General features: G+C 41.0%; 1 protein-coding gene across 1 annotated transcript in view; it reads left to right on the forward strand.

Annotated features, from left to right (window-relative positions):
- The window catches only part of LOC311264277 (receptor-type tyrosine-protein phosphatase eta-like), a 58,427-nt gene that overhangs the window by 6,183 nt on the left and 31,822 nt on the right, over window positions 1-20,422 (forward strand). The window contains exons 2-4 of the mRNA XM_084365016.1: window positions 10,271-10,295; window positions 10,430-10,621; window positions 10,734-10,985. Coding sequence (XP_084221142.1) covers window positions 10,271-10,295; window positions 10,430-10,621; window positions 10,734-10,985 — 469 coding nt within the window. The remainder of the gene's footprint in view (window positions 1-10,270; window positions 10,296-10,429; window positions 10,622-10,733; window positions 10,986-20,422) is intronic.

The following is a 20,422-nucleotide window of genomic DNA, read 5'->3' on the forward strand; positions in this document are numbered from 1 at the left end:
CCAGACTTTTAATGCCGCGTTAGCACAAGATGACCATTTAACAGGCGATCTGTGACCGTTTGAGAGGGGTGTTGCTCTCTATATCGATGACAACCTGGTGCTCGACTCAACTTGACTAATACTGTAAGCGTAGCTCTGAGGACGACAGTGTGGAGGTCTTCACTTCATGTATGAATGAATCTTAACTAGATTTCTAACCACCTCTCACTGGAGACCGCTGTTGTCTGCTCAGCTGCGATTCAAAGAGGTACTTCCTCGTTGAAAGCATATCAAAAGGCCGCAAAAGCCACAGAGACAGTCATAATGTGATAACTCGGTCATAAACAGTAGCACGTTGAACTGTATAAACCGCTCGCTGAGCCATCTGGGATCGCTCTCACTCTGCCCCTGGCTGGAGATTCAGCCTCCTCTCGTCTCTCTCTCTCTCTCAGTCTGTGTGAATTTTGTGCTTGAGCTTCGCATCTTGTGAGTTTGTGTAGTCTGTCCTCTCCAAGCTCTTCCTGGTGGAGAGGAAGTCAGGTGACTGGAGTCTGTTCCCAAGTGTCATTTTATTATGTTGGTCTATTCTGTAGTCATAATATAACAACTGCATCCCAAAAAAAAAAAAATGTGTGTTAAAGGTTTGTTTACGGGGGAGTTTCAGTTATTTGAATCAAAGGTCCAGGGATGGAGGGTGTTGTAAACTGTGCAGCCTGTTCAGTTACTGTTTTAGACGGACCAGATTATGGCCGGATGATTACTTGCTGTCTGACGAGTAAATCTATGAATTTAAAGGTGCACTATGTAGTTTTTGGGGAAGAACTTTTAATAAGAGGAGGAAGATCTTTATTGACTTCATTTTTTTTTATACCTAAACAAACTAAATTTAAATTAACCAACTCTTTACTTAACCTTATTTACAGCAGGGGTGCCCCCAGACATTTTTTATAGGGGGGGCCAGTGAAAATCCTGAGGTGGCCACCAAAATGCACCACTGACGTACAGCCTCTTTATATGCTGGTTTTGTAATGAAATGAATGCCACAGCTTGGATTAGCAACTTTGACACAGCATACATTGTCCTTTGGAGTCTAGATTTTTGTGGAAATGACGTGTAAAGGTATAGTTTATTTGGTAACTTAAGTAATTACACCCTTGAATACAGCACAAGTAGGTCAGTCATGATATAAAACCCACAGTGTGCTTTTTTTCTGCTCTTCCTTCCCCGCAGAAAAGCACACATCACACCCCATGCTCCACTTTAACACCTTCAGCCATCACCCTGATCACACCTCTCTGATCGGTGTAATCGCCCAGCCCTCTGCATCCAGACACTGTGGGTGTGGGTACATATGCATTCGCGTACATTTTTTTTCCTCCTGTGCACGGTGAGAGTGATTAACAGGAAGCTCTCATGTACAAGTACATTGTATTCAGATGGGTATCTGCAGCCGGTGGCTCAGCACCCTGCACAGTGCAGCACAGGGCCGGGCCCAGTAAATACTACGTCACTCATTTCCATAGTCGCTGATGTGGCCCGTGATAGGAGCGGCAGGACTGAGGTGTGGGTGGCTGATACCGTACCTGGAGACAAACACTCACTCATAACTAAAGCCATCATGTGCTGGGAATGTTTGGAGCCTGTGGATATTTTTAGACGTGGCTATCTGCACTTATGATTCGTGCTCCTATGATATCCTACAGGAGGGCGATCATATTGAATTTCTCATGCAGAACTGATATGCTATCACAAACTATATAAACTATACAGAATACACAGCCACTCACCTAAACAGCTGAGTAGGTTGTTTGTAAGTGTGTACCAGAACAACATACATCACTGTTTCCAAAAACAACATGGACGTCGCAGCATAACAGCGACACATGTTCACATATACCAATGAAAAAAATAGAATTTAAAAGTTTCTGTATATGATAAATTGGTTTTCTCACTAACTCACACCTATAAATCGCTATTTTGCTGCACTATCCGTCCTGGCAACTGATACCAGATAATTAACACACTCTTAACAATTAATACACAAAAACGCATTTTATTTCCTCCCCATAAACTGGCAAATACCAAGACTCTTGATCACTGACGAAACACAGACGCCATGTGATACAGCCGGCGTTATACTGTTCACCAACCTTGTTAGAAGCTGGAAAGATGAACAAAACAATCATTTTTGACCCGACAAATACTTTAAAATGATTGATTCTCAATCGTAATCATGTTCTTAAGGAAAACAGATGCAGTTATCTGCACCTTTCTTCAAGTTTGTAGACGTATTATTAAAAAAAAAGATCTGTCTACATGAAAATGTTCTCAATATGACCTTTAGGAGAGGTCAAAGGTCGTAGGCCCTGTTCTTGTAAATACACAGATAAAGATCTCAGTGTTTTAATGGCACAATCAGTCCGTCATATGAATTCATCAGAATCAGAATTCCTTTATTAGTCCCGCAAACAGGGAAATTTGTGAATAACAATACAAAAAGTGTGATGTCATGCACATTATTCAGGGAAACGGCAAGCGGTAAAAGAGCAAGTTATAAAAACAAGTTGCTTGATAGTGGAAGATGAACCCAGAATGACATTATGATGATACGACACAGGAAGGAGCAGTACAGATTGTCAAGTGATGTTCTGGCAGCAGCATTCCTCTCAGACGGCTCTGTGTGAACCTCGATCAGTTTAAGAGGGACAAGCGTTGATTTATTAGCCAATGTCGTGTGGCTCTTGTCTTCCTTTATTTGACCTTAATGAGCCGGAGGTACCAAGTACAGAGTAATGCTTCACATGAAAGCCCTTTATGTTGTTCACATGTGTTATCAGGGGTCTCTGGGTGGGCTCAGGAAGTGCCAGGAAGTTATGTTAGAACAGAAACAATGAGTGTGTCGCTCATGAACTACTGAGGCAATGAACTTTAAATAGAGAACGAGCGGCCGATTCATTAGAGGCCGACGGGAGAAAGTGAGAACAGCAACTTTCGCAGATCTCACCGCAATCATGTGTGATGTTTGGATCGAGAGGAGGGACTTCTGCATTTTGAAGTGCAGTTAGTAAAGGAACACAAACACAAAGACACAGACACACACATGCAGTCTTTAAAGCTGAATACACGACAAAACTCATATACTAATATGTAGATGCAGCTTCTAAACAACGGCATGTTTGGGAATTAATCATTGCCTAATTTTTCCTTATATAATGAAACAGCTACTAATACAAGTACAAGTTACTACGTCTGAGACTAATTTTCTCATGAATAATAAATATAGAAACTTCTGATCAACGCAAAGCAATTTAAGGATTAAATTATAAGGTCCTGCTCTCCTCCGGGTTCAGAACCGGAAAACACTGTAGATTCTCAGCGCGGATACAGATACAGATCATTTAGTTGGTTGAACAGATGTTTATAGATACAGTTAAACAGGATTCAAATGTTTACAGGGGTTGTTACTTTCAGGTAGACCACTATGGGACCTGATTTTAGAAAAAATGTGCACATTAGTTAAAGGTGAGAGAGTTTGAAAGCTATCTTTGGTAAGTCACTAAAGTCCGAATTTTGAATCATAAGATTGTGAAAGTGCGTTATCAGAAAGACTGCGCACCCTAAAGTCAGGTGACAATCAGACCTGGTAAAGCTCGTCCTGTACGCTCGCTCTCCTTTCACAGGATCCAGTTCTCACTGTGGCCAGGCTTGTGTTGATTTCATTTCTTTTCTCTCATTCTTGAAGAACAATGTACCAAGGCGATAGCCACGTCGGTGTTGGGGACTTATATTGTGCAAGAAGAGAAACGAAGCACACAAAAATAAACGGGATTGGACTATTTTTATGACAAACTGCGACTTTCTTGACTTGGAGAATTACCTTTTAAAGTAATGAACATCATATGTGTAATTAATGGCACAATTCACATGGGATCAAAGAAATGATTTGTCTCCTGCTGCTGTACTACTGCACACACACACACACACACACACACACATACACACACACACACACACACACACACACACACACAAATGTTTCAGTTTGAGTCAGATAACATGATTTTGCAGAAATCACAGCTGTAGAGGAATCCACTTTCTCCACTCAGCAAGTCAACAAGGGCACCACCAGCGACTCCCTCGACCCGTCTGCAGCATTGCGTAATTCAAGAAGCAGAAATGAAGTATTGTGCGTTTCTTCCCACTCTGTGTTTTTGTTCCGACTTATCAGATTGTGAGGAACTAAGGTGAAACGGGCCGATCCCTGAGCAAACAGCTTTTAAGGTGATTTCTTGATTGTTTTTGGGTCTGAGTGTTGTTATGGAGGAAGGAACCAGGGCGTTATCAGGAGGCGAGCAGCGAAGGCAGACTGTTAGGAATGAAAGGGGGGGATCAGAGAATGGCAGGCAGGCTGCCTTTAGGGTTGATGTAATGTTTATATAGTGGTCAGTACAGCCATTTCCTCCTCCTCGTCCTGCAGACGGGCCAGTCAAAGGGCATGGATACAGTACGCAGGGCAAAAGGGTCACTGGCTGAGTCTTAGCCAAGTATGTTTCACAATGAACATTAAATATTGCTCGTTGAGTGACAGTCGGGTACAAGAAGTAACCCTTGATAGGCCTCTAAGAACTATATATCTTCAGACTATGAGCTTTGTAAACTAACAACCAGCTAAATTATTATCCACAGAAGAAAAAAAAATATTTTAAACAAATGACTTCACCAATAATCCAAGTGATCCTATAAGAAAAGCAAGAGAAGCACTGGACTGAGACTAAAGCTAAGGGTTAAAGCATAGTGGGAGGATGCACAGATGGGTGGAGCTGAGTCCCAGTGGATGCTTGAAAAAAAATGACGTCCATTATTTGAACTACAGCACTTCTAGGGCAATATTTCCCAAATGGGATTTGAGCTTTGGTTATTTCTGCACTCTGAGTCAGCGCCAAGGCATAATGGCCTGAGACGTTGTTTTGTTTATTTAGTCAGGAGAAAATAAGTGATACTTAGGAAGAGTGCCAAGGGAAATAAAACATTTGAGAAGTCACAGCCCCACAGGTCATTTTAACATGAATGCATTCGTATGAGAACATGAGATTGTCATAGTATCAAGATTTAGCTCCCACATTCTGGTATGTGACCTTTTACCATTATTCTCGCGGAGCTCGAAGAGGTTTCGTTTGTTAGATTCTGCTCCGAGCAGCTTTTTATATCTGGAGACGGCAACAGCTGTTCTTAAGTTCAAACTTTTGTAATGTGTTTACCAAGTTCATGTACCACTAAATTAAAATGTCTTACGCCACATGAAGTAGTTTTTAAATAGAGGTTACTAAATATGAACCCCCTACCAAATACTAAACATTATCTGTGGTCGAGGGTTTTGAGGTTGTCGTTGACCTCGGAAACAGCGGTTGAGAAAACAATCTCACCACAAGGTCCTATAGAGTGCTGCAGGGTGAGTCCTGGAAGTCAGAAGTAAGTCTTGATAAGTAGGTTGTTTGTAAAATGAGTTAATACCCCATATCTGAATTGTAAAGTGTTTATGTGTCTTTAAAAAGGTGGTTCCATCAGATGGAGTTTGCCCAGTCATCATTACTTTAAGGACTTCTTATCCATCCAAAGCCAAGTATTAAAAGTAAATGTCTGTTTTTCTGTAGTTGACTGGTTACCAATGAAAAGACATTGTCATAATGACAATAACCTCAGTCAACCAACAACAAAAGCTACAGGGCTGAACTTATTAAACTGCATTGTTCATAGCAAATAAACAAAACAAACAACACAAAGAATATAATTTATGTTGAGGACTTCCGTGTTCGGCCACACTGAAATGGAACGTAGCCATTGTTGATATAATAGGTTACACCTGTGCTTGTCTTGCTGAATTCACACATTAGCAAACAGTTATTACCTATTCACACGTCCAGCCAACGCAGAGAGCTTTTATTTGGAGTTATGTTTACACCTGATGAATGTAAGTCCAATATTTACTCACCTCTTTGGTCTGTTCTGGTCCACACCGGCTCCTCTGAAAGATATCTGGGCCTTTAGCAGTCTGTTTGGAAATGGGGTTGAAGAGATTGAGAATTAGCAGCCATAAAACCCAAACTAAGCTTATGAGTTTGAGAGTTTGATAGCTAAAAACTGGAGCTACAGAGCGCGGTGAAAATTTCCATGGGTTCCTCTGACATTACTGTACAGACACTCATTTAAGCCTTTTTAAATCAACCATGTTTTGAATGTGTCTTTTTTTTAAAGTCTTGTTACGTTAGCATATAAAGCTAGCCTGTTGTTCCAGAGCTTCACTGGTGAAAGATCCAGTCTAGTCAGTAGAGACAAGGTAGTTTAAAGACTTGACATTATGAATGATACTATTAGCTTGTGTGGCTCCAGCCCTGATGGAGGGAATTAGCACGGCTACAGAAAGTTAGCTGTCAAAGAATTTAATGCTGCCGCTACTTCAGTCAATGGCTTGAATATACTTCTAATTCTAATTTCTATATTTCTAATATCGTCAATGAATCCCATGACAATTTAGCAGTTATGTTTTCAGTAGTTTTTCGACGACAGTGGATCTAACACAGAGGGATCAGCTGACCTAAGTGCTTACGTGTTAGAAGGACCAGCTCACTGTTGGTTTTGGTCTTTTCAATTAAACATAGCACAAAAAGTAAGGAAATTTATATTTGGTAGATTATTTCTTTGTTGTAACAATACTTCTTGGCAATAAATCTTATACCGTTGGAAAGCCTGTTTATTTCCCTTTTAAATGGTGTCACATTTGTTAGGATCAAGCATTTGTGGGATGAGCAGCAGAGCTGACTATGTGGGTTGCGTCCATGAAAAATTTGCTAAATCTTCTCTGCCAAACAGCTTACTCTGCTATTGACTCTTGTTTGGTGTTGTTTGGTGGATTGGATGATTGAAGTCTGAAGAAACAAGACATATTGGCAATTTAACAGTTTATCATTTTAACAAACAGGAGCCTCAGTAGTGTGTGGAAGAACCATACACAGCCACAACAGCCTGGCACCTCCTCCTCATGCTGGTCACCAGCCTCGTCACACAGAGTGGGGTTTCTCAGAGACTACCTCCAGAGGATCGCATGGCCTGCCAGCGGTCCTGACCTCAAGCCCATTCAACAATTGTGAGATCAGCTTGGCCCTGCTGTTCGTGCCAGAGTGACCAACACAACCACGTTGGCTGACTTGCGACAAATGCTGGTCGAAGAATGGGATGCCATCCCGCAGCATGAAGAGGAGGTGCCAGGCTGTTGTGGCTGTGTATGGTTCTTCCACATGTTACTGAAGCTCCTGTTTGTTAAATGAATACATTGTTAAATTGCCAATATGTCTTGTTTCTTCAGACTTCAATCATCCAAGCCACCAAACATCACCGAACAAGAGTCAACAGCAGAACAAGCTGTTTGGCAGAGAGGATTTGGCAAATTTTTCATGGGCACAACCAACATACTCAGCTCTGCTGCTCATCCCACTAATGCATGTTCCTTACAAATGTGGCACCATTTAAAAGGGAAATAAACAGGCTTTCCAACGGTGTAAGATTTATTGCCCAGAAGCATTGTTAGAACAAAGAAATAATCTGCCAAACACAAATTTCCTTACTTATTGTGCCATGTGACCATCAGAAAAATAAGAGTCACAAGCACTCTTTACTCTTCATGTAAAGACAGATTTGAGTGACTGAATACAGTTTATTTCAACACAAACTGCATTGTTCTCACTCTTCACTCAAAAGTGTATTCATCTTCTATTCATGTAGCATCTTCACTCCCTTCAATGTTATGATGATGCGTGTGTTAGCAGTACTTCTTTAACATTGGATTTGCAGAGAAAGTAAATCACAAATTAATATAAAATGTTGAAAATGCTGCAAAAAAAACCCAACATCGGTGTCAATGAACAAACATGTAGGCTGGATATAAATAGAATTTTGAGAACTAATTATTAAAAGAAAAAGGGAGGAAATAAATAAGAAAGTCTAACACCCATTCACACTCTCCATGATGGGCGTAAGTGTGAAGCCGAGCCGCGCTGACACTCTGCACCAACAGAAGAAGTACACTGATGTAGATACGTACTTCCTCATACAGGCTGTTCTTCCTGTAAATGCATAAAATACACCCAAAGTGAGTTTTTTGTCACACTACTACAGTAGATTAAGTCTTGACTGGACTTTCAAGACTTAAATACTGACTTTTTAAAAAAGATAAAACACAAATATGAATTAGATTTAATTTAAATGTATGTCACACTGATGATTATGTGTTTTAACGCGCAGTGTATTTGATAGTCGAGAGCTTCTCTTACTCACAATGTAAAGACCTTTCACCAGAACCTCAAAGAGAACTGAACCCTTGAACTCCTCCGTCACCACTGTGTGGTACTGTTGTTCTTCAGAAAGATGTCCCAGAGGAGTGGAAGGAAGGGAAGGGTCACTGTGGTGAATAGAAAAGAAAAAGTGAAGGAGAGGACAGCAGGTCCCCGGGGATGGGTGGGTGAACTGTTTAATCCAGAACGAACCTTTTCTTTCTCTTTTTCTGGTATTTTTCGAGGTGTGAACCTTTTCTTTTCCGTTTTATTCAGGTAAATATAACTGTGAATATAAGAAATAATACAATAGATTGTAATAATTGCAAATATAGAGTCAGCTGCTTGTTTTGTTTATGAGGTACACGCAGTTAAAACTAATGTAGTCCGGCCTAACAGCCGTAAAACATACTGACGTAATAATAGCCGATCGTTAAGTCGTTATTCAAATATTTGAATTTGCTTCTCCATTTTCATCATTAGCTGCTTTTCTTTCTTACGTTACATCGTATAATGAATCTCTTTGGAAGGTTTGGACTGCTGGTCCAACAAAACAACAAAATAAAGACACTTGAAGGGGGTCACATTGAGCTTTGAGAGAAAATGGGAATACAATAATTTGGATATTTTAAAGGGGCAATTTGTAAGACATCGTCCGTGTATTTTGATGCAGAGATGTCTACTGAAGTTAGCATGCTAACCTGCTAGCCCTGCTGGCCAGTCCTCTCTTGTAATACCTCGAGGCAATATTCAGATAGTACAGCGCCCCCCGTGGTTCCAGCCAGGGTATGTTTGCTCTTTTTACTTTAGTGTAATAAATGAACAAAATAAACCCACAAAATGTCAGGAAAGGAAATACTTTTACACCTTTTTCTTCCCCACAAAGAAAAATACAATCATCTGAATTCAGATTTCTCCTTTACAGAACCAAGACGAGCTCAAGATGCTGCACACTGAGTGATTGATGCTTGTGCAATATATAGGATTCACCGCGTCACGTAGGGCGCGACATAAAAAGTATAACCTGATTTGATCTTGTGCAATGGAAAGACTGCTGTGAGGTCTGTTAAGTCATTGTTGGGCGTTAATGATTGACCCTGTGGGTGAGAGAATGATGCAGGTTTGAGCAATGATGCCGAGTGTTTAATGTTTAGCTGTGGGGTAAACAGACTGAAAGGCGACATGTCAGCAGTGAGTCGGGGCTGGTTAAGTTTTTGGCTAATAAGTAATGTGGAATCAGAGGCCTGATACCAGGATGCAGATAATAACCACAGTGGAAATGCAGAGCTGGACGTGAAGTCTGATGTCGCCGTGCGTGACTGTGTGATATGAGTGTTTGCTGTGAGCAGCGTTTCATTTGTTGTTGTTTGGGATGTAATGCTACAAATGGGAAGAATGTTTTTTTCAAACACTAGTTCCTCAAATAACGTTACCTGAGGCCACATAATGATTATACCCTGTCAATACCTGACGCTCAGGTTTTGCCAGGGTTTACTTCCTTGTTCAGACTGCCATTCAAACCTGATCTTATCATCAGTTAAGTACAAAGGGACTTTATCCCACAATACTGAGCTTTTGTGTGTTTGTTTGCACCAATGACAAGGAAGTATGTTGATGAATGAACCAGCATTCAATCTTTATTATTTATTTTGTTTTGTTTCTTTAGAGCTACACGAATCACAAGTTTATCTACTAGAAGTTGAACTTCTCTTAGTCTTGGTGGTTATTCTACGGGCTGGATCCACTATTTTTAGACTTAATATACATCAAAGTGACTCAACAGAATTGTTTCAGCAGCTCTTCTTAATCATTTTAACTCAACAGGCTTGTACTATCAGTTGCTGATGCCCTGCTGTGACACTGAGCCGGTGTCTGGGTTTCTAGTTGCTGTTGTGAAGCTGTTTTAAACTCAGTGCTGACCTCTGCTGGTGTAAAATCCTTCATTATGCTTTTCTCTGTCTTCACAGATCTGCCAAGCACAATGTAGCAGTGGTAAGAACGGCTGTTTCTTCATTGTGTTTTATGTGCAACATTTTGTCATTGCAGGAGTTCTTCAATTTGTGTTGCTGTTTGTGCTCATATGTGATTGTTTGTCTTGTTTTTCTGCTTCTTTTTCTATATTTTAGACAGTGCATGTGCCAGCATTGGTACAGAAAACTTAACAGTTACAACAACGACAGTCACCTTTGTATCAAATTCAACCTGCCCCTTATCCACTGGCAGTATCACTTCAAATGGTGTGATAAGTAATCTGATTCCTGGAGCAGTCTATCCAATCGTCTTTGGTTGTTTTAACTGCTGTAAAGAAGTCACAACGAGTAAGTCCGTCCACTTTGTTTAATCACTTCTATTACAGACTTTCACAGACTGTGAAATGATAATGCTGAGCTCGTCTCTTCTTTTCCTCCACAACCTCTGTTTCATCCACAGAGCCTGAAGTTGTCAGGAATCTTTCCATCACTAGTGTCACAACATCCTCTGTGTTTCTGAACTGGGATAAACCAAATGGAAATAGCTCTGCCTATATAGTACGATGGAACAATGGAAACAACAGGACTGTAGATGACACATCTATAAACATCACTGGCCTGACTCCTGGTGTCCAGTATACCATAACTGTTACTGCAGTGGCAGGTGATGAGCGTATTGAAGGAGCGTCAGAAACCGTTTCAGAGTACACAAGTAAGTAGGACGAATTTTTGGCTTTCATTGTAAGATGTAAGATGTCGAACTGAATATGACAATGGAGTTGAAAGTGTGAAGACATTGTGTTTTTCCTCTGTAGTGTTGTCCCTGACTGTATCATGTATTAAGTACATTGTGCTGCAATATTTTTCTTCTTTGCGTCCACCTGTCTGTCGCTCACAGAGCCTGAAGCTGTCAGGGATCTCAGAGTTTCTGAATTCACAACATCCTCTGTGTATCTAAACTGGACTGAACCAGAGGGAAACAGGTCCTTCTATAGAGTACAGTCGACTAATGGGACAAATAACTGGGATACTGATGTCACTGACACTGAAATTAAAGTCACTGGGCTGACTGCTGGAGTGCAGTACAATTTTACTGTCATAGCAGTGGCTGGAGATAACACAACAAAAAGTGAAAGGGCTCAGATTTCTCACTATACAAGTAAGATGATGAGTCACATTTCTGCTCATGGAAGTATCTATAGTCTACTTTGTGCTGCATCTTTACTCTAACTTTGTTTTATACTGAGGCGGAGAAAATTGCACTGCAAGTAGACATTACAAATCCTTGTCCATATCATCCCTCTCACTCACAGAGCCTGAAGCTGTCAGGAATCTCACTGTCACTAATATAATGACATCCTCTTTGCATCTGACCTGGACTGAACCACAGGGACGTAGATCCTTCTATAGAGTAAACTGGACTGATGGAAATGTCAGTGACTCGGAAAATTTGAATCAAACAGATATAAACATTCCTAACCTGACTGCTGGTGTCCAGTATAACATAAGTGTTACTGCAGTGGCAGATGATGGCCTTACTGAAGGACAGAGTACTCCTGTGACTCGATACACAAGTAAGTAAACATTTAAATGTGGTTCATACTGTCAGGATGTCTGCTGAGGACCCCTGGTGGAGAGGACTCTCCACTGATTTCAGCTTTTACCTCAGAGCTGCACTGAATGTGGTGAAGGTTGTAGCTCTGGACATTGTTGGGATGTTGTTGATGGCACATCTCTTTAGTGTTGTGCAGATTTCAGGAGCATGTGTTGTGGTTGACAGACGGGTTGGATATATCTTATTGTAGCTGTACAGCTGTCGGCGTGGCAATGTAGATTTGCAAGGTCGAAACTAAAATGGGGAGCGTGGTCACCTGTTCAACATCAGCATGTTAGCACTGACATTGTGACAATATTTGCATGCTTGCATTAGCATTTTGCTAAAAGCACGGACTCACAGAGCCACAAGAATGGCTTTGGACTCTTTTAGTCTGAAATCAAATGACCCAGAAGGTTTGTTCTTCCTGTCAAGGAATTACACTCTTCAGCCTCCTTTGGGAACCAAAAACAATTTGCTACAAGGAAGAATTCAACTTGTTTCCCAACCTCAAAGGTTTTCATTCCAGTGATGAGAAATCTGTGATTTCAATAAGTTTCAGTACATTTCAAAAAGTAAGTCAGTTCTTCTGAGTATTCTGTGGGAGGTGCTGCCAGTACAGGACGTGCTATAATATGCAGTTGAATGACATTATTTTTAGAGAAAGTCTGTCTGGTGTCGCTTAGAAATTCTTGGCTATATCATCCCTCTCATTCACAGAGCCTGAAGCTGTCTTGAATCTCAGAGTTTCTGAATTCACAACATCCTCTATATGTCTGATGTGGATTAAACCAGAGGGAAACAGATCCTTCTATAGAGTACAGTGGACTGAGGGGACAAATAACTGGGATACTGATGTCACTGACAATAAAGTTGATGTCACTGGGCTGACTGCTGGAGTGCAGTACAATTTTACTGTCATAGCAGTGGCTGGAGATGACACAACAGAAAGTGAAATGGCTCAGATTTCTCACTATACAAGTAAGATGATGAGTCACATTTCTGCTCATGGAAGTATCTATAAGCTACTTTGTGATTCATCTTTACTCTAACTTTGTTTTATACTGAGGCGGAGAAAATTGCACTGCAAGTAGACATTACAAATCCTTGTCCATATCATCCCTCTCACTCACAGAGCCTGAAGCTGTCAGGAATCTCACTGTCACTAATATAACGACATCCTCTTTGTATCTGACCTGGACTGAACCAGAGGGACGTAGATCCTTCTATAGAGTAAACTGGACTGATGGAAATGTCCATAACTCTGAAAATGTGACTCGAAGACATATAAACATTACTAACCTGATTGCTGGTGTCCAGTATAACATCAGTGTTACTGCAGTGGCAGGTGATGACCTTACTGAAGGACGGAGTACCTTTGTTACTCAATACACAAGTAAGTAACCACTGGGATGTGTACTGTATGTGCTGGACCTTTTTGCTGATGACAGTGCTTATAGTTAATTTTCTCATCCTTTCTGTAACTCTTCTATATACAGAGGTTTAAACAATTGCATCACAAGAATGACTGATGAATGAAAACCTAAAACCAATTAAGTTCAACTCATGTGTGATTGTTTAAATGAACAAACACAGTTACACAAAGTTGTACAGATTTCACTCACAGAGGTTGTACCACTTGGTTCGGTCCTCTCCTCTCCTCTCCTCTTTAGGACCTGGTAAAATTGAGGTACCCACTGTATCCACAACCACCACCTCCATCTCTCTGACCTGGATAAAACCTCCTGGTGAGGTGTTCAAGTACAGGGTGGAGTGGAATAATGGTGGAGCTTTGAAGAGCTTGTTAACAAATGATACCTCTGCTGAGCTATCACTCCTGATCCCGGGTACTACCTACACAATCACAGTCATTGCTGTTGCTGGAGACGATCAGACAAAAGGAGACCGTCAAACATTAGCCTCAGTCACAAGTAACAAAACTTTAATTTATTTTAGATTGCAGCTTTTTGTCATTTGTAACTTTTTGGATCGGCAACTTTGCTCTGATCACTTGTAGATTTTGCACTTGCTACGGTCAGTATTATATTTTCACCAGCTGTAATTTTTTCTCCTCATCCTACATTCATCCTGCACTCACAGAGCCTGAAGCTGTCAGGAATCCCACTGTCACTGATATAACGACATCCTCTTTGTCTCTGACCTGGATTGAACCATTGGGAAATATCTCCTTCTATAGAGTAAACTGGACTGATGGAAATGTCCATAACTCTGATAATGTGACTCAAACAGATATAAACATTACTAACCTGACTGCTGGTGTCCAGTATACCATAACTGTTACTGCAGTGGCAGATGATGGCCTTACTGAAGGACGGAGTAAATCTGTGACTCGATACACAAGTAAGTAAACATTTAAATGTGGTTCATACTGTCAGGATGTCTGCTGAGGACCCCTGGTGGAGAGGACTCTGCACTGATTTCAGCTTTTACCTCAGAGCTGCACTGAATGTGCTGGATGTAGGTTGTAGCTCTGGACATTGTTGGGATGTTGTTGATGGCACATCTCTTTAGTGTTGTGCAGATTTCAGGAGCATTTGTTGTGGTTGACAGACGGGTTGGATATATCTTATTGTAGCTGTACAGCTGTCGGCGTGGCAATGTAGATTTGCAAGGCCGAAACTAAAATGGGGAGCGTGGTCACCTGTTCAACATCAGCATGTTAGCACTGACATTGTGACAATATTTGCATGCTTGCATTAGCATTTTGCTAAAAGCACGGACTGACAGAGCCACAAGAATGGCTTTGGACTCTTTTAGTCTTAAATCAAATGACCCAGAAGTTTTGTTCTTCCTGTCAAGGAATTACACTCTTCAGCCTCCTTTGGGAACCAAAAACAATTTGCTACAAGGAAGAATTCAACTTGTTTCCCAACCTCAAAGGTTTTCATTCCAGTGATGAGAAATCTGTGATTTCAATAAGTTTTAGTACATTTCAAAAAGTAAGTCAGTTCATCTGAGTATTCTGTGGGAGGTGCTGCCAGTACAGGACGTGCTATAATATGCAGTTGAATGACATCATTTTTAGAGAAAGTCTGTCTGGTGTCGCTTAGAAATTCTTGGCTATATCATCCCTCTCATTCACAGAGCCTGAAGCTGTCTTGAATCTCAGAGTTTCTGAAATCACAACATCCTCTATATCTCTGAACTGGGCTAAACCAGAGGGAAACAGATCCTTCTATAGAGTACAGTGGACTGATGGGACAAATAACTGGAATGACAGTGTCACTGACAATAAAATTGATGTCACTGGGCTGACTGCTGGAGTGCAGTACAATTTTACTGTCATAGCAGTGGCTGGAGATAACACAACAAAAAGTGAAATGGCTCAGATTTCTCACTATACAAGTAAGATGATGAGTCACATTTCTGCTCATGGAAGTATTTATAGTCTACTTTGTGCTTCATCTTTACTCTAACTTTGTTTTATACTGAGGCGGAGAAAATTGCACTGCAAGTAGACATTACAAATCCTTGTCCATATCATCCCTCTCACTCACAGAGCCTGAAGCTGTCAGGAATCTCACTGTCACTAATATAATGACATCCTCTTTGTATCTGACCTGGACTGAACCACAGGGACGTAGATCCTTCTATAGAGTAAACTGGACTGATGGAAATGTCCATAACTCTGAAAATGTGACTCGAACACATATAAACATTACTAACCTGATTGCTGGTGTCCAGTATAACATAAGTGTTACTGCAGTGGCAGGTGATGACCTTACTGAAGGACAGAGTACCTTTGTTACTCAATACACAAGTAAGTAGCCACTGGGATGTGTACTGTATGTGCTGGACCTTTTTGCTGATGACAGTGCGTATAGTTAATTTTCTCATCCTTTCTGTAACTCTTCTATATACAGAGGTTTAAACAATTGTATCACAATAATGACTGATGAATGAAAACCTAAAACCAATTAAGTTCAACTCATGTGTGATTGTTTAAATGAACAAACACAGTTACACAAAGTAGTACAGATTTCACTCACAGAGGTTGTACCACTTGGTTCGGTCCTCTCCTCTCCTCTCCTCTTTAGGACCTGGTAAAATTGAGGTACCCACTGTATCCACAACCACCACCTCCATCTCTCTGACCTGGATAAAACCTCCTGGTGAGGTGTTCAAGTACAGGGTGGAGTGGAATAATGGTGGAGCTTTGATGAAAATGTTAACAAATGATACCTCTGCTGAGCTATCACGCCTGATCCCGGGTACTACCTACACAATCACAGTCATTGCTGTTGCTGGAGATGATCAGACAAAAGGAGACGGTCAAACATTAACCTCAGTCACAAGTAACAAAACTCTAATTTATTTTAGATTGCAGCTTTTTGTCATTTGTAACTTTTTGGATCGGCAACTTTGCTCTGATCACTGGTAGATTTTGCACTTGCTACAGTCAGTATATTTTCACCAGCTGTAATTTTTTCCCCTCATCCTACATTCATCCTGCACTCACAGAGCCTGAAGCTGTCAGGAATCCCACTGTCACTGATATAACGACATCCTCTTTGTCTCTGACCTGGACTAAACCATTGGGAAATATCTCCTTCTATAGAGTAAACTGGACTGATGGAAATGTCCATAACTCTGATAATGTGACTCAAACAGATATAAACATTCCTAACCTGACTGCTGGTGTCCAGTATAACATAACTGTTACTGCAGTGGCAGATGATGGCCTTACTGAAGGACAGAGTACTCCTGTGACTCGATACACAAGTAAGTAAACATTTAAATGTGGTTCATACTGTCAGGATGTCTGCTGAGGACCCCTGGTGGAGAGGACTCTGCACTGATTTCAGCTTTTACCTCAGAGCTGCACTGAATGTGCTGGATATAGGTTGTAGCTCTGGACATTGTTGGGATGTTGTTGATGGCACATCTCTTTAGTGTTGTGCAGATTTCAGGAGCATGTGTTGTGGTTGACAGACGGGTTGGATATATCTTATTGTAGCTGTACGACTGTCGGCGTGGCAATGTAGATTTGCAAGGTTGAAACTAAAATGGGGAGCCTGGTCACCTGTTCAACATCAGCATGTTAGCACTGACATTGTGACAATATTTGCATGCTTGCATTAGCATTTGGCTAAAAGCACGGACTCACAGAGCCACAAGAATGGCTTTGGACTCTTTTAGTCTGAAATCAAATGACCCAGAAGGTTTGTTCTTCCTGTCAAGGAATTACACTCTTCAGCCTCCTTTGGGAACCAAAAACAATTTGCTACAAGGAAGAATTCAACTTGTTTCCCAACCTCAAAGGTTTTCATTCCAGTGATGAGAAATCTGTGATTTCAATACGCTTTAGTATATTTCAAAAAGTAAGTCAGTTCTTCTGAGTATTCTGTGGGAGGTGCTGCCAGTACAGGACGTGCTATAATATGCAGTTGAATGACATAATTTTTTAGAGAAAGTCTGTCTGGTGTCGCTTGAAAAATTCTTGGCTATATCATCCCTCTCATTCACAGAGCCTGAAGCTGTCTTGAATCTCAGAGTTTCTGAATTCACAACATCCTCTATATCTCTGACATGGACTGAATCAGAGGGAAACAGGTCCTTCTATAGAGTACAGTGGACTGATGGGACAAATAACTGGAATGACAGTGTCACTGACAATAAAACGTATGTCACTGGGCTGACTGCTGGAGTGCAGTACAATTTTACTGTCATAGCAGTGGCTGGAGATGACACAACAAAAAGTGAAATGGCTCAGATTTCTCACTATACAAGTAAGATGATGAGTCACATTTCTGCTCATGGAAGTATCTATAAGCTACTTTGTGATTCATCTTTACTCTAACTTTGTTTTATACTGAGGCGGAGAAAATTGCACTGCAAGTAGACATTACAAATCCTTGTCCATATCATCCCTCTCACTCACAGAGCCTGAAGCTGTCAGGAATCTCACTGTCACTAATATAATGACATCCTCTTTGTATCTGACCTGGACTGAACCACAGGGACGTAGATCCTTCTATAGAGTAAACTGGACTGATGGAAATGTCCATAACTCTGAAAATGTGACTCGAACACATATAAACATTACTAACCTGATTGCTGGTGTCCAGTATAACATAAGTGTTACTGCAGTGGCAGGTGATGACCTCACTGAAGGACGGAGTACCTTTGTTACTCAATACACAAGTAAGTAACCACTGGATGTGTACTGTATGTGCTGGACCTTTTTGCTGATGACAGTGCTTATAGTTAATTTTCTCATCCTTTCTGTAACTCTTCTATATACAGAGGTTTAAACAATTGTATCACAATAATGACTGATGAATGAAAACCTAAAACCAATTAAGTTCAACTCATGTGTGATTGTTTAAATGAACAAACACAGTTACACAAAGTAGTACAGATTTCACTCACAGAGGTTGTACCACTTGGTTCGGTCCTCTCCTCTCCTCCCCTCTTTAGGACCTGGTAAAGTTGGGGTACCCACTGTATCCACAACCACCACCTCCATCTCTCTGACCTGGACAAAACCTCCTGGTGAGGTGTTCAAGTACAGGGTGGAGTGGAATAATGGTGGAGCTTTGATGAACATGTTAACAAATGATACCTCTGCTGAGCTATCACGCCTGATCCCGGGTACTACCTACACAATCACAGTCATTGCTGTTGCTGGAGACGATCAGACAGAAGGAGACGGTCAAACATTAACCTCAGTCACAAGTAACAAAACTTTAATTTATTTTAGATTGCAGCTTTTTGTCATTTGTAACTTTTTGGATCGGCAACTTTGCTCTGATCACTGGTAGATTTTGCACTTGCTACGGTCAGTATTATATTTTCACCAGCTGTAATTTTTTCCCCTCATCCTACATTCATCCTGCACTCACAGAGCCTGAAGCTGTCAGGAATCCCACTGTCACTGATATAACGACATCCTCTTTGTCTCTGACCTGGACTGAACCATTGGGAAATATCTCCTTCTATAGAGTAAACTGGACTGATGGAAATGTCCATAACTCTGATAATGTGAATCAAACAAATATAAACATTACTAACCTGACTGCTGGTGTCCAGTATACCATAACTGTTACTGCAGTGGCAGATGATCGCCTTACTGAAGGACAGAGTACTCCTGTGACTCGATACACAAGTAAGTAAACATTTAAATGTGGTTCATACTGTCAGGATGTCTGCTGAGGACCCCTGGTGGAGAGGACTCTGCACTGATTTCAGCTTTTACCTCAGAGCTGCACTGAATGTGCTGGATGTAGGTTGTAGCTCTGGACATTGTTGGGATGTTGTTGATGGCACATCTCTTTAGTGTTGTGCAGATTTCAGGAGCATGTGTTGTGGTTGACAGACGGGTTGGATATATCTTATTGTAGCTGTACGGCTGTCGGCGTGGCAATGTAGATTTGCAAGGTCGAAACTAAAATGGGGAGCGTGGTCACCTGTTCAACATCAGCATGTTAGCACAGACATTGTGACAATATTTGCATGCTTGCATTAGCATTTTGCTAAAAGCACGGACTGACAGAGCCACAAGAATGGCTTTGGACTCTTTTAGTCTGAAATCAAATGAGCCAGAAGGTTTGTTCTTCCTGTCAAGGAATTACACTCTTCAGCCTCCTTTGGGAACCAAAAACAATTTGCTACAAGGAAGAATTCAACTTGTTTCCCAACCTCAAAGGTTTTCATTCCAGTGATGAGGAATCTGTGATTTCAATAAGTTTTAGTACATTTCAAAAAGTAAGTCAGTTCTTCTGAGTATTCTGTGGGAGGTGCTGCCAGTACAGGATGTGCTATAATATGCAGTTGAATAATAGACTTTTTAGAGAAAGTCTGTCTGGTGTCGCTTGAAAAATTCTTGGCTATATCATCCCTCTCATTCACAGAGCCTGAAGCTGTCTTGAATCTCAGAGTTTCTGAAATCACAACATCCTCTATATCTCTGAACTGGACTGAACCAGAGGGAAACAGGTCCTTCTATAGAGTACAGTGGACTGATGGGACAAATAACTGGGATACTGATGTCACTGACAATAATATTGATGTCACTGGGCTGACTGCTGGAGTGCAGTACAATTTTACTGTCATAGCAGTGGCTGGAGATAACACAACAAAAAGTGAAATGGCTCAGATTTCTAACTATACAAGTAAGATGATGAGTCACATTTCTGCTCATGAAAGTATCTATAGTCTATTTTCTCATCCTTTCTCAAACTCCACCATGTAAGGAAGTGGAAACAATTACATCACAAGAACAAATGATGGATGAAAGTAAAATGAAAACAACCTATATTTAATATAAATAGTGTTACTGATGTGTGATTGTTTAAATCAACAAACACAATTACACAAAGTAGTACAGATTTCACTCACAGAGGTTGTACCACTTGGTTCGGTCCTCTCCTCTCCTCTCCTCTTTAGGACCTGGTAAAATTGGGGTACCCACTGTATCCACAACCACCACCTCCATCTCTCTGACCTGGACAAAACCTCCTGGTGAGGTGTTCAAGTACAGGGTGGAGTGGAATAATGGTGGAGCTTTGTTGAGCGTGTTAACATCTGATACC

Source organism: Pagrus pagrus, assembly GCF_965226575.1.
Source record: "Pagrus pagrus genome assembly, chromosome: 10".
Classification (NCBI taxonomy): domain Eukaryota; kingdom Metazoa; phylum Chordata; class Actinopteri; order Spariformes; family Sparidae; genus Pagrus; species Pagrus pagrus.